This window comes from Haliotis rubra, unplaced genomic scaffold (genome assembly GCF_003918875.1).
Source record: "Haliotis rubra isolate DU_JTF1 unplaced genomic scaffold, ASM391887v1 Scf766, whole genome shotgun sequence".
Lineage (NCBI taxonomy): Eukaryota > Metazoa > Mollusca > Gastropoda > Lepetellida > Haliotidae > Haliotis > Haliotis rubra.
This window is the reverse complement of record NW_025767486.1, coordinates 204382-218959: the sequence shown is the minus strand read 5'-3', so window position 1 is coordinate 218959 and position 14578 is coordinate 204382. Positions and strand designations below refer to the sequence as shown.

Genomic DNA, 14578 nt, shown 5'->3' with positions numbered 1-14578 from the left:
GTGCAATATACTGTATATCACATACACTATACACATGCAACAAACTTATTATCTTTAACGGTTAGGTCTATGGAAGTCAATTTATATATGACTACCCGAAAATTTGAAAATTGACGGACATTTTTCAAAATAGCCGCCATATGGACTACATCATTAAAAAAGTATATCCTCATTTTTTCATTATTTCTTTGTAAATTTAAAACGAGAAGCCTTGCAGATTGTGGCCATGTGGTTTGTGGGAAAAAATGAATTTTCCCATGAATCTGTGATTAGTGATTTCAAGTGGTGGACAAGCAAGGGAAATAAAGGTGCCTGTAATTTCAGTAAAAGCGTTCTAAACATTCCAAGAGGTCCAATCCAATTCCACCAAAGGATGACACACTGTCACAGCCTGTGAAGCTGTGAAACATTGGAAGGGATCTATTTTTCACAGGATCCAGACCTGATGCAAGTTCATGAAATGCAACTTAGCGGAAGTGTTTTCCGGTACCAAACCCCACCAATACAAGTGAAGCAGCATTCTAGTGTCTGCCTCTTCATGGTTACAAGGTGCCAATTTCAAAGGGTCTTCTGGTTCATTGGACACCACATGTTCGCCAATTGCGCTGATGACTTGTTGGTCTGTTTCAACAAAGGCTATTTTCTGTGCAAGGACAGCAAAATGTTCTTTCTTGTTGGCATCAGACCTCAGAAATTCTTGCCAGTTCTGAGGAACACATGAATTGGCTTCCACTCGTCGTCTTTTTCCAGTTCCTCTTTTTGTTCTTGCACTGGATTTTACGCTGTCCGTTTTGCATTCGTCCCAAACAACATCCACTCTCTGATTGGTGTCCATAAGAGTCTGCAAGTACTTCAAGAACACATTATGAGCGACCAGTGAAGGTCCAGGTTAGAATATTGGCCTTCAGTAACCCATGCTTGTCCTAAGAGGCGACTAACGGGATCGGGTGATCAGGCTCGCTGACTTGGTTGAATCATGTCATTGGTTCCCAAATGTGCAGATCGATGTTCATGCTGTTGATCACTGGATTGTCTGGTCCAGACTCGATTATTTACAGACTGCCACCATATAGCTGGAATATTGCTGAGTGCGGCGTAAAACTAAACTCACTCACTCACTCACTCATTATGAGCATATTCATTAAATGTTATTTGAGCTCCTGGTTTTAACATGTTTATTACAGCAGCTCCATCAAGGATTTTAAAATACGTCAACATATGGTTTTGAGTGAGTTGGCGGTGAAATTTCTTCAAAGCAGTTGAGAAGAACTGATTTTGTGCATAGACGTAGAGAACCTTGATGATATATCGATGGTGGGCATGACTGATTTTCATGTCTGAAAAGCTCATCCAGGATTCCATCCCTTGACTCGTCTGTAAATATCTTGTCTTCATGGAAGAAGTTTTTCATCCGAACTGTTGACACTGATGTGGTTGTGTTGGCCATAGCTGCATCAAGCGTTCTCGATCCCTTCCAATGTTTTACTCCCTCAAAGGCTGGAATTGGAAAAAAGACCTCGTGGAATGTATAGAACGCTTTTCCTGGAATTACAGGCACCTTTATTTCCCTTGCTTGTCCACCATTTGAAATCACTAATGCACAGATTCATCAGCTTGAAAGATACTGTGTGCTGCTGTATGATAAAGCAAGCAAGCTCATGAAAGTGAATGAAGCAAGAAAGCATTTGTTCGCCACGAAGGGGATACGATTAGACAATATACCCCAAACAAAATCAACTTTGATCCAGCATATAAAGAAAGCTGTATATCAGGGGAGTTATAGTACGACCAGAAATTATTGGGAATTTTAGGAAAATGTTTAATTGGATTTCTAGTATAAACAACCTTGACCAGATATCAAGAGTTTGGTTTCATTCAAGAGAGACAAGTCCGTTAATCCTTTTTCATTAGTTTGTGAAGAGTTATCTCCCTTTGTTTACTTGCTAGCAGACGACATGTTCAGTGATCATCAGTATGGATGATTTAGAGAAGAGGAAGTTGATTTTAGAGTATTATAACCAGGACATCAGATCAGCTAAAGTGATTTCAAGTAGAACCGGCATCCCTTTGTCCTCTGTTTATCGTGTTTTGAAAAATATTGCAAATGGATATAGCACTGAGCACCAGGGAGGCGCAGGTAGGCCCAGAAAAATGACTGTCGGTGACAGGAGGCGGCTTGATATTCTTGTATCTAAAAACAAACGAATGAGTTTAGAAAACTTAAGGCTGGATATGATTGATAGAGGAACTGTGGCTGTCTGTAAGGAGACAATTAGAACTGAGTTGCATGCAATGGGTTGTCAGAAAAGTCGAGAAATTCCATCACCGATCATGAAACCTGAACAAAAGGAGCGAAGGTTGAACTGGTGCTTACAGCATAGAAATTTTAACTGGGACAATGTGATTTTCTCAGATGAAAGTTCTGTGTGGCTGTTTCCTTATACACTGAAATTCTGGACCAAACAAACTGAAAAACCTTTGTATCAGTGCGGGTAATGAGTGAAAAAAAATAAAAATTATTATTTTATTTTTTTTAAATTACAATCTCAATAATTTCTGGTTGTACTGTATGTATGGGGGCAATCCCTGATGAATCACAGGAGTTACCAAGTCCTCTAGATTGGGGCTGGCAACAACTCTCTTGGGGAGAGCTTGGACTGTTATGGACAACTCTCCCGAAGGCACCAAGAGGTGCCTGGAATTGCTGAAATGCATGTGTAAAACATTTCAAACCTGTCCATGTGCGTAAAAGCAGCTCTTAAGTGCACTGTATTGTGCAAATGTGGAGGTGATTGTAATTGACTTTCTGATTCATTCAAGCTATATATTGATGTTGAAATCAAACATGTTTGCGTTGATTTTGATGTTTTTATAGGTGATCTGAAGTCAACCAAGCTGATACTTAAAGTTAATCTAATGATATATTCCTTCAAATAAATTTTCATCTGTTCTCACAATATCCTTGATACATAACATATTAGGATTTGGAAATTTAAAATTGTGTTAAGATGAAAAAATCATGGGAAAATTCATTTTCCCCCCACTTTTTTTCCCACAAAAATAAAACATGGCCACAATCTGCGAGGCTTCTCGTTTTAATTTTGCAAAGAAATGATGAAAACATGTTAGATCGTGGGAGGATCTCATACTTATTTTACTGATGCAGTTAAAAAATGTCCGTTAATATTTTCCCATTTTCGGGTAGCCATGATACAAATTGACTTCCATAAACCTAACCGTTAAAGATAAAATGACATGTATAGATGAAAAATGATCTGATATGAATTCCCCACAATTTGATATATGATTTGTGAGAATTGGAGAATTTAAAACATTGTTATGACGAAAAATAGTAGAATAAATGATTTTTTTTCACTTTTCCCAAAAATTATGAAAAATATTAAAAATCTGCGAGGCCTCTTTATTTAATGAGAAGGGTATAAGCTACAATCTTGCTACATGTCTTCTATTTCACAGCATGAATTTTGGGGACGATTGGCACAAAATTTCGAGAAAATAATTGAAATAACGGGAAAACAATCAAAGGAACAAGAAAATATTTGATGCAACAAGAATATTCTATTAAACATTTTATGCTACAAAACTGGCATTATCGCGCTTTTGTAGGAAAAGAAATTTAAATTTACCGCCAATATAAGTACATTGCGGCTGATTCAGATGTTTCAGAAAATTGCTATTTTGTTATCTGTGCACATTCTTCTCTTATTAAAGAAAAAAATTCTATAGCTGAATATTACCTTCTTATATCGTTTTGATTATTTTTCAGAGGTGTTATTCCACTTATCTGAAGGATATAGATCCATCCTTTTACTTTTCACCGAGCCTCGGTTTCAAAACAAAATGGCCGCGCCCTTGCATTGACATGCGACACAAACACACTTAAACAAGTTTTGTTTAGAAGTACTGATGAATTCACAATGAACCATATTTTTCAGGCTGTGTGTCCATTGTGTAGAAAAATTATACCATGGTCTGTGAAGAAGTCAATATTTGAAAGGTGCGAGTACAGATTCGACAATTGTTGCACTGTTTAGTTAGCTTGTATCACAGCTGACGATTGGGCGTCAGGCGAACAACCTATCGATATAGTTATATACTTTCTCAGCTACATTTCTTCAGCACCATTCAACATGTCAAAATTATTCAAACACTTTTATAAAGTTTTGGAACCAGATATATTCATCGTTGTATTGACAATTTGAGACAAGTTTTGTGGGATGACTTGGTCAAATGGTTGTTGAAGGGAGTGTTCTCAACATACATCACGTTGCGTGATATGCGAGAGAGACACACTCAGTATATATCACGCTGTGTTGCCAGGTGATATTCTCTCTGTATACATCACGTTATGTGATATTCTCCATTTGTAAATAACGATGTGTCGCCAGCTGATATTTTTTCTTCACTACAGTGCACCTGGTTATACTGGGATCTAGTCAAATGGGCCGTGGTGAAAGTCAAATGGGCCGTGAATAAATGTCAGTAGGGCCATATTCTTAGTCATATGGGCCGAACAATAAAAGGTGTACAAATGTTTTTAATTTTATTATTGACATTTATAACACTGACCTCTCTTAATCCAATCAGCTTAATTACCAACAGTGTTGGACTAATTACGGACTCGTGATTAAACACACACACACACACACACACACACACACACACACACACACACACACACACACACACACACACACACACACACACACACACACACACACACACCACACACACACCACACCACACCACACCACACCACACACACACACACACACACACACACACACACTGGCCCCCACATTCACACCTTCACGAGTTGTACCGGAGTGGCCCCTCAATTTGGTTGTTACGTAACAGACAGAGGGGCCACTCTGGGAATACAACTTGTCCATGACTGACATTGATCACACTCTAAGGCTTGCTGGTTCCTTCTTACAGTCTTGGAACACTGCACACTATACAGATTAGTCATGACACTGAGTCAAGACACGTAACAACGAAAACCTTTGAGTCACATGTTCAAATTCCATTTAAAATAACAGCAACACACTAAACACTATTTTATTAAGTAACTTATTAAATTTTAATTTTTTGGCCCTTTTACAGCCTTTTTGACTTTTGATTTCGGCCCATTTGACTTCTTTTTCGGCCCTTTTGTCCTTCTGCCCATTTGACTACAACCCGTTATACTTATAGTGCCACGCTAGATATAGTGCATGTTTTTGACAGAACAGCTTTCCTGACCTTATAATAACTGTTTTATAATGCCAAACTGGATATAATACCATTAGCCAATAATATTTGGAATGCACTTGTAAGTCATTTTCCCTGATTATAATGCCAATTACACAGGCTGCATGTAGCATACATGGTGCACAGTTCATTTTCACCTGTTTTCACAAGAGTTTCAATGGTCATTTACTAAACTTGCAGGACGAAAGAGGGGTTGTGCATCAACTTGCATCAACATTTGCAATGAGAGAAACAACATTTTGTTGTGTCATCAACCAGCAGCAATTCATAGTACATCTTTCCACTTGGTGGAAGAGACACATAGTACATCTTTCCACTCAGTGGAAGAGACACATAGTACATCTTTCCACTCGGTGGAAGAGACACATAGTACATCTTTCCACTTGGTGGAAGAGACACATAGTACATCTTTCCACTTGGTGGAAGAGACACATAGTAAATATTGGCCGTGAGTGAAAGCCTATAATTAGAATTGAATGAGAATTAAAGCACAATATGTGTGTTCAGGCCTCAGTACGAACTGCGTAACTGATACAAAGGTGTTCTATGTTCTAAAGACTATATTAAGAAGGTATCATTTATGTGTCATGTACATTTCAGTGAATGTTAGAATGTGTTCAGGAATTGTTTATTGGTTTATAATATAATTAGAGCCAAATCCAGAAAACATACTCTATAAATAGCCTTGTAACTGGCTACCCCTTTCATAGATAACTTATCTTTGTAGTGGATATAGGGGGAATCAACACACCTTTTAGTTACGTACCTGGTGAGAGGTGTTCTGTTAATACTTCCCCACAGACAGTACTGGGCTATTGTAGTCAAACGAGGGTAGGACAAAATCCCATAGGACAAAATGTCTGCTCACTGCAGACAACATCCCAACAGTGTGAAGAATTACATGCAATATGTTTTTTCTAGCTTTCCTCATAAATATGCAGTATTGATCAAAAGCACTAACATCATGATTCAACACACTTCATAATGCATTATCTCGTCATATGAGCGAAATATTCATATGACCTCATAATGCATTATCTCGTCATATGAGCGAAATATTCTCAAGCCGCGACATTAAACCCAATTTCAAATATTCTCAAGCACGACGTTAAACCCAATTTCACCTCACCTCACCTCACCTCACCTCATAATGCATTATCTCGTCATATGAGCGAAATATTCTCAAGCACGACGTTAAACCCAATTTCACCTCACCTCACCTCACCTCATAATGCATTATCCTGCAATTTTTCTTGGAGATTTCCACCTAATACTGCTCTTATTTGCAACCTTAGTGTACAAAAATCCATCTAATGCTATTTTAACTACTTCCTTACTGCTCTTCAGTACTTCCATTTTGGAACACTGATAAAAACTGTCATCATCACAGACAAAGTTATACAATTTATGAATGCAGCCACTGTTATGAAAACATGCTAATGAAAACTGGTGAAAAAGCGTAGCAATAACTTATAAAATTGGTGTTTTGTCCTATATTGGTCATTTTGGTGTGGAATTTTGTCTAAAGAAATTTAGTCTGGGTGGGATTTTGTCTGTCCCCAGTCAAACAAGTACAGCCCTGGACAGTTGAAGTCAAACAAGTACAGCCCTGAATAGTTGCAGTCAAACACAAAATACTTAGAATTGCTCCATTTATAATTCACAGTTCATCAGGACACAACTTTGAAATATCTGTGACATGCATCACATGAAACATTGTCCATGTGTAAAGGAGCATGAAGCCAAACTGATTCTGTTGAGAGTCTCCTACTCATTTGTTCCAGATCAGCCTGGGGGGTTCGATGGTATTCCAACGAAAAGATCACGAAGAATGTAAGTACTGACTTGCAGATCACTCTCTGTGGTATCTAAAAAACCTTTAATTGTTGATGAAGCTGGACATACTACTTGACCTCTGCAGCTTGTGTCAGCTTGAGGCTGTGGTACCTCGTGGACACGTGAGATCAAATGAACCGAGGCTTGGACCTCTAGATTTCCGCCAATGCAATGTGAAATCAAAGCATTCCCAATAGAACCTGTAACTTAACATGTGGTGTCATGGTGGTGTCTAGGCCACTCATTTGGTTAGCTGTAATTAGTTTTAACAAGAAAGCATTGTTAATATGGTATATAGGCTTCACATTTGTAACTTATAGGTTTGCAGCCAGAATTGTCACATGTCATTTGCGATAGATTAAAAGTCAATATCATTCCTTAACTTCAAAACTCGTGGCTTTCGTTTTGGGTTTTATGACATGACAGTGGTACCTGTCTGAGACATACACCACCCCCAAGCTCACCTGCTATAACTGAACTAAACCAAGGTCACACGTGAGTCTTGTACATTGGGAGAACAGGTTTCTAGGTTTATTTCTTCCCACTGTAAGCTGACATCATGATGTGTCTGGAATACTGGCTAAGCAGCATTGAAACCAACTCTCTCTGTCACTCGCTCACTCACTCACTCACTCACTCGCTCACATGTTCATATGATTTTGATAGAGACATTTCAGGAACTCTAAAACTCCAGCTTCCACTCTTGGCTGGAATTACAGAGTGAGTGAGTCAGTCAGTATTGCTTAAAGGCACATCAGCATTTTTGCAGCTATTCGCTGCGATGAAATTACAGAGTCAAACTCAAGATTCCTAGTCTAGTTCAACAATGGTGGAAACACTGGATTGTTACAGTCAGTTATTGGAGGATGAAAGATGCATTCAAATGGGTTGCAAAGAGGATTAGTGAGTGAATGAGTTTAGTTTTATGCCACACTCAGCAATATTCCAGCTATATGGCAGCGGTCTGTAAATAATCGAGTCTGCACCAGACCAGACAATCTAGGGATCAACAGCATGAACATCGATCTACGCAATTGGGATACGATGACGTGTCAAGCCAGTCAGCAAGCCTGACCACCTAGAGAGGATTAGAGTGTGGAGGTGCCAGGTGCTTCTGGTTATGCATGTAATGCGAGTACCAGTTTAGTTATCACTTTTCGTTCTGCTGTATTACACGTGTAACAGAAATCTTGTTATCACACAGTATATAGAATAATTAACATCCAGCTGTCTTGACTTCCACAGGCCAAGCTGGATCTTTCACAGTTCCCTGCAGAAAATATACGGAATTTCAGCATCATTGCCCATGTGGATCATGGAAAGAGTACACTTGCAGATCGTCTACTGGAGATCACAGGTAGGTGGATCATGGAAAGAGTACACTTGCAGATCGTCTACTGGAGATCACAGGTAGGTGGATCATGGAAAGAGTACACTTGCAGATCGTCTACTGGAGATCACAGGTAGGTGGATCATGGAAAGAGTACACTTGCAGATCGTCTACTGGAGATCACAGGTAGGTGGATCATGGAAAGAGTACACTTGCAGATCGTCTACTGGAGATCACAGGTAGGTGGATCATGGAAAGAGTACACTTGCAGATCATCTACTGGAGGTCACAGGTAGGTGGATCATGGAAAGAGTACACTTGCAGATCGTCTACTGGAGATCACAGGTAGGTGGATCATGGAAAGAGTACACTTGCAGATCGTCTACTGGAGATCACAGGTAGGTGGATCATGGAAAGAGTACACTTGCAGATCCTCTACTGGAGATCACAGGTAGGTGGATCATGGAAAGAGTACACTTGCAGATCCTCTACTGGAGATCACAGGTAGGTGGATCAAGGAAAGAGTACACTAGCAGATCATTGTCTGGCGATCACAGGTAGGTGGATCATGGAAAGAGTACACTTGCAGATCGTCTACTGGAGATCAGGTAGGTGGATCAAGGAAAGAGTACACTTGCAGATCGTCTACTGAAGGTCACAGGTAGGTGGATCAAGGAAAGAGTACACTTGCAGATCGTCTACTGAAGGTCACAGGTAGGTGGATCAAGGAAGGAGTACACTTGCAGATCGTCTACTGGAGGTCACAGGTAGGTGGGATCATGGAAAGAGTACACTTGCAGATCGTCTACTGAAGGTCACAGGTAGGTGGATCAAGGAAGGAGTACACTTGCAGATCGTCTACTGAAGGTCACAGGTAGGTGGATCAAGGAAGGAGTACACTTGCAGATCGTCTACTGGAGGTCACAGGTAGGTGGATCAAGGAAAGAGTACACTTGCAGATCGTCTACTGGAGATCACAGGTAGGTGGATCATGGAAAGAGTACACTAGCAGATCATCTACTGGAGGTCACAGGTAGGTGGATCATGGAAAGATTACAGTGAGAGGTGGGTATCTACAAAGTGGCACCTATCTTGGCATAGAGTTATGTGGTGTGGTAAGTTTCTACATGAAACCATGCTGCATTATGTATATTGACTTTATCGTGCATCAAGTTGAATGTTACTGAGGGGGATAGTTGAGATCAGTCTCTGTTTTGTGTGACAGGTGTGATACAGAAGACTGGCAGCAACAAGCAGGTGCTTGACCGCCTGCAGGTGGAGCGTGAGCGCGGGATCACTGTGAAGGCCCAGACAGCCTCACTGTTCTACCAACACGATGGAGTCACATATCTGCTTAACCTCATTGATACACCGGTCAGACATTACTAATAAATCAGATTTACAAATGTTTATTTACGGTCATGTTTATGTGAATGTTTTGTGCAGTAGTATGTTGATCTAATTGCTTGTAATTCTTTCAGTTACAGTTGGAGCTTTGGCCAGAACCGTTGATATTTATTACTTATGTCAGTGACTAATTGATGAAGATGTTAAATGTTTACATAATTTGTATTTCTGGGTGCTAGTCTGTGCTAAACAGTGTACACTGAAATGTATGTTAGGCTGTCCATATTTTGTTCTGTGTTTCCCATCTCCCACCCGCCCTGAGTTTCCATTTTGACATGATATACCAGGAATATGTGCCATGATTTCAGTTGTCCATGGTGCTTTGAAAATCTTTATCCTGATGTGATTTTAGAATTATCTTACCTGTGCACACTCCTCAACTATGTTTGTAAAGAAATTGTTTAATAAGTAAAGAGATTTGACTTACATGATCAATCCATTTACAAAGTGATCTAATTATATAATGCTGTGAGGTGTCTGTTACAAGGTGTCTGTGCTGTGAGGTGTCTGTGTTACAAGGTGTCTGCTGTGAGGTGTCTGTTTTACAAGGTGTCTGTTTTACAAGGTGTCTGTGTTACAATATGTCTGTCCTGTGAGGTGTCTGTGTTACAAGATGTCTGTCCTGTGAGGTGTCTGTGTTACAAGGTGTATGTGCTATGAGGTGTCTGTGTTACAAGGTGTCTGTGCTGTGAGGTGTCTGTTACAAAGTGTCTGTGCTGTGAGGTGTCTGTGTTACAAGGTGTCTGTGTTACAATGTGTCTGTGCTGTGAGGTGTCTGTGTTAAAAGGTGTCTGTGCTGTGAGGTGTCTTTGTTACAAGGTGTCTGTCCTGTGAGGTTTCTATGTTACAAGGTGTCTGTGCCGTGAGGTGTCTGTTACAAGATGTCTGTGCTGTGAGGTGTCTGTTACAAGGTGTCTGTGCTGTGAGGTGTCTGTGTTACAATGTGTCTGTGTTGCAATGTGTCTGTGTTAACAAGATGTCTGTGCTGTGAGGTGTCTGTGTACAAGGTGTCTGCCTGTGTTGCCTGTGTTAAGGTGCTTGTGTTACAAGGTGTCTGTGCTGTGAGGTGTCTGTGTTACAAGGTGTCTGTGCTGTGAGGTGTCTGTGTTACAATGTGTCTGTGTTACAAGATGTCTGTGCTGTGAGGTGTCTGTGTTACAATGTGTCTGTGTTACAAGATGTCTGTGCTGTGAGGTGTCTGTGTTACAATGTGTCTGTGCTGTGAGGTGTCTGCGCCGTGAGGTGTCTGTGTTACAAGGTATCTGTGTTGCAATGTGTCTGTGCTGTGAGGTGTCTGTGTTACAAGGTGTCTGTGTTGCAATGTGTCTGTGCCGTGAGGTGTCTGTTACAAGGTGTCTGTGCTGTGAGGTGTCTGTGTTACAAGGTGTCTGCTGTGAGGTGTCTGTGTTACAATGTGTTTGTGTTACAAGATGTCTGTGCTGTGAGGTGTCTGTGTTACAATGTGTCTGTGTTACAATGTGTCTGTGCTGTGAGGTGTCTGTTACAATGTGTCTGTGTTACAAGATGTCTGTGTTACAATGTGTCTGTGTTACAAGATGTCTGTGCTGTGAGGAGTCTGTGTTACAATGTGTCTGTGTTACAAGGTGTCTGTGCTGTGAGGTGTCTATGTTACAATGTGTCTGTGTTACAAGATGTCTGTGCTGTGAGGTGTCTGTGTTACAAGGTGTCTGTGTTACAATGTGTCTGTGTTACAAGATGTCTGTGCTGTGAGGTGTCTGTGTTACAAGGTGTCTGTGCTGTGAGGTGTCTGTGTTACAATGTGTCTGTGCTGTGAGGTGTCTGTGTTACAAGATGTCTGTGCTGTGAGGTGTCTGTGTTACAATGTGTCTGTGTTACAAGATGTCTGTGCTGAGGTGTCTGTGTTACAAGGTGTCTGTGCTGTGAGGTGTCTGTGTTACAATGTGTCTGTTACAAGGTGTCTGTGTTACAAGATGTCTGTGCTGAGGTGTCTGTGTTACAAGGTGTCTGTGTTACAAGGTGTCTGTGTTACAAGGCGTCTGTGCTGTGAGGTGTCTGTGTTACAAGGTGTCTTTGTTACAAGATGTCTGTGTTACAAGATGTCTGTGCTGTGAGGTGTCTGTGTTAAAGGGTGTCTATATATATCTTTTTTGTGACATTGTGTCTGTTACAGGGTGTATATATCTCTGTGTGACATTGTGTCTATATCTCTGTGTGACAGGATGCCTATAACTGTGTGACATGGTGTCTGTGTGAGAGGATGTCTTTATCTGTGTGACATGGTGTCTGTGTTACAGTGTGTCTGTATCTCTGTGTGACACATTGTCTGTGCGACAGGATGTTTGTATCTGTGTGACATGGTGTCTGTGTGACAGGATGTTTGTATCTTTGTGTGACATTGTGTCTGTATCTCTGTGTGACATGTTGTCTGTGTTACTGTGTACAGTGTGACATAATGTGTTACTATGGTTTGTTACAGGGCCATGTGGACTTCAACTACGAGGTGTCCCGCTCCCTAGGAGCGTGTCAGGGAGTCTTGCTTCTAGTCGATGCCAATCAGGTATGCTTTCTTATCACAAGAGTTGTAATAATTGTACTTTTAGGTCCTAATCTTGAAGTCTACTGTACAAGCCCTCTCTTGGTGTCTTCTGTTGGTGACTGCTTCAGGTGTGTACTCTTAAATACCTATTCTTTATGTCAACCGTTGTTCTTCTCTCGATGTTATGTATGCTCTTGGTGACTCTCTCTGATGTCTGCTTCTAGTGACTGCTCTGTGCATGATGTTACGTGTCAGTCAGCGATATTGCACCACTGAAATACCAAATGAGTAAGGTATTGATATTTTCTCCAAATGAAGGGCGTGCAGGCACAGACTGTGGCCAACTTCTACCTGGCGTTCGAAGCAAACATGGTGATTCTGCCAGTGCTGAACAAAATCGACCTGAAGGGAGCCCAGCCGGAGGTGGTGCTGCAGCAGATGAACAACCTGTTCGAGATCCTGCCTTCTGACGTGCTGAAGGTCAGTGTCAGCATGGTCACTTTCACTCATCTCTATCATCATCTCATCTGCATCACCTCGTCTCCATCACCTGCTCTGCATCACCTCATCTTCATCACCTCCTCTCTGTTGCGATGTCTCCATCACCATCACCTACACCTACACCTACACATTTCCCCCTCTAGACATCACACCATCTCCATCACACCGACACCGTCGCCATCTCTCCATCACCCCTGTCTCCATCACCCCCTCTGCATCACCTCCTCTCCACCACCCTGTCTCCACCACCCAATCTCTACCACCCCCCATCTCCATCCCCTCATCTCCACCATCCCATCTCCATTCCCTCATCCCAATCACCCTGTCTCCATCACCCCTGTTAAGCATAAAATTAATTTGGTTTTTACCGGTAAACTGATCCGGGCTTTGTTTTTGTTGCTGCCGGTAAGGATCCGGATTTTAAGTGGTCCCGGCTGGTACTTTTGATCCGGGCGACTGAGGTCGACTAGAGCACATGGCTGGTGTCACTGCGGTGATTCATTTTTGTAGAGGGGCCAGGGCCCAAGAAAATTTGTAAGTAGTTGATGATTATTATTTATATTGATGAACATTGTTGATAGGGTCACAAAGCATGTTAAGTTAGATGAATTTATATTCATATTCAGTTCCTTGCCAATGTTTTCTGGAAGCGTTGGTTGCGAGAGTACTTACCAACATTACAGTTCAGGCAAAAATGGCACAAACAGACCTGTAACCTTTGTGTTGGTGATATTGTTCTTGTGATGAATGAGAACACCCCACGTAATATGTGGCCACTGGGTAGAGTTATCAAAACATTCCCTGGCAAAGATGGTCTTGTCAGAATGGTTGAACTTACTTCAAGAGGAACGACGTATGTAAGACCAGTGCATAAACTGTGTATACTCAAAACAGTATATGAGTGACTTGTCTGATATGTGATCAAACACTGTGATCTCCATCATCCCATCTCCATCATCCCATCTCCATCACCCCGTCACCTCGTCTCCATCACCCCATCTCCATCACCCCATCTCCATCACCTCATCTCCATCACCTCGCTCTCCATCACCCCGTCTTCATCACCTTGTTTCCATCACCCCGTCTCCATCGATCTCTCTCCATCCCCCAGACTCCATCACTCCGTCTTCATCACCCTGTCTCCATTAACCCGTCTCCATCTCCTCATCTCCATCCACCTGTCTCCATCACCCCGTCTCCATCACCTCATCTCCACCACCCCATCTCCATCACCCCATCTCCATCACCCTGTCTCCATCACCCCGTCTCCATCACCCGGTCTCCATCACCCCGTCTCCATCACCTTGTTTCCATCACCCCGTCTCCATCACCCCGTCTCCATCACCCCATCTCCATCACCCGGTCTCCATCACCCCGTCTCCATCACTTCCTCTCCATCACACGTCTCCATCACCCCATCTCCATCACCCCGTTTCCATCTCCCCTTGTCCATCATCCTATCTCCATCACATCATCTCCATCACCTCATCTCCATCACCCTGTCTCCATCACCCCGTCTCCATCTCCCCGTCTCCATCTACCCGTGTCCATCATCCCATCTCCATCACTTCCTCTTCATCACCCCGTCTCCATCACCCTGTTTCAATCACACCGTCTCCATCACCCTGTTTCCATCACCCTGTGTCCATCATCCCATCTCCATCACCTCATCTCCATCACCCCATCTCCATCACCCCATCTCCATCACTCCT

The 14578-nt window shown here is 41.9% G+C and overlaps 1 protein-coding gene across 3 annotated transcripts in view; it reads left to right on the top strand.

The window, feature by feature from the left end:
* The first annotated feature begins 3868 nt into the window (after positions 1-3868).
* LOC124260505 (translation factor Guf1, mitochondrial-like) overlaps positions 3869-14578 on the top strand; it is a 35865-nt gene continuing 25155 nt past the window's right edge. The window contains exons 1-6 of one of the 3 annotated variants that reach the window (XM_046694836.1): positions 3869-4018; positions 7059-7107; positions 8356-8467; positions 9666-9814; positions 12306-12386; positions 12684-12845. In XM_046694836.1, coding sequence (XP_046550792.1) covers positions 3939-4018; positions 7059-7107; positions 8356-8467; positions 9666-9814; positions 12306-12386; positions 12684-12845 — 633 coding nt within the window. In that variant the 5' untranslated portion in view covers positions 3869-3938. Of the gene's footprint in view, positions 4019-7058; positions 7108-8355; positions 8468-8930; positions 8945-9380; positions 9421-9665; positions 9815-12305; positions 12387-12683; positions 12846-14578 lie in introns of those variants that run through there. The other 2 variants (XM_046694838.1, XM_046694837.1) reach the window with 2 other exon arrangements.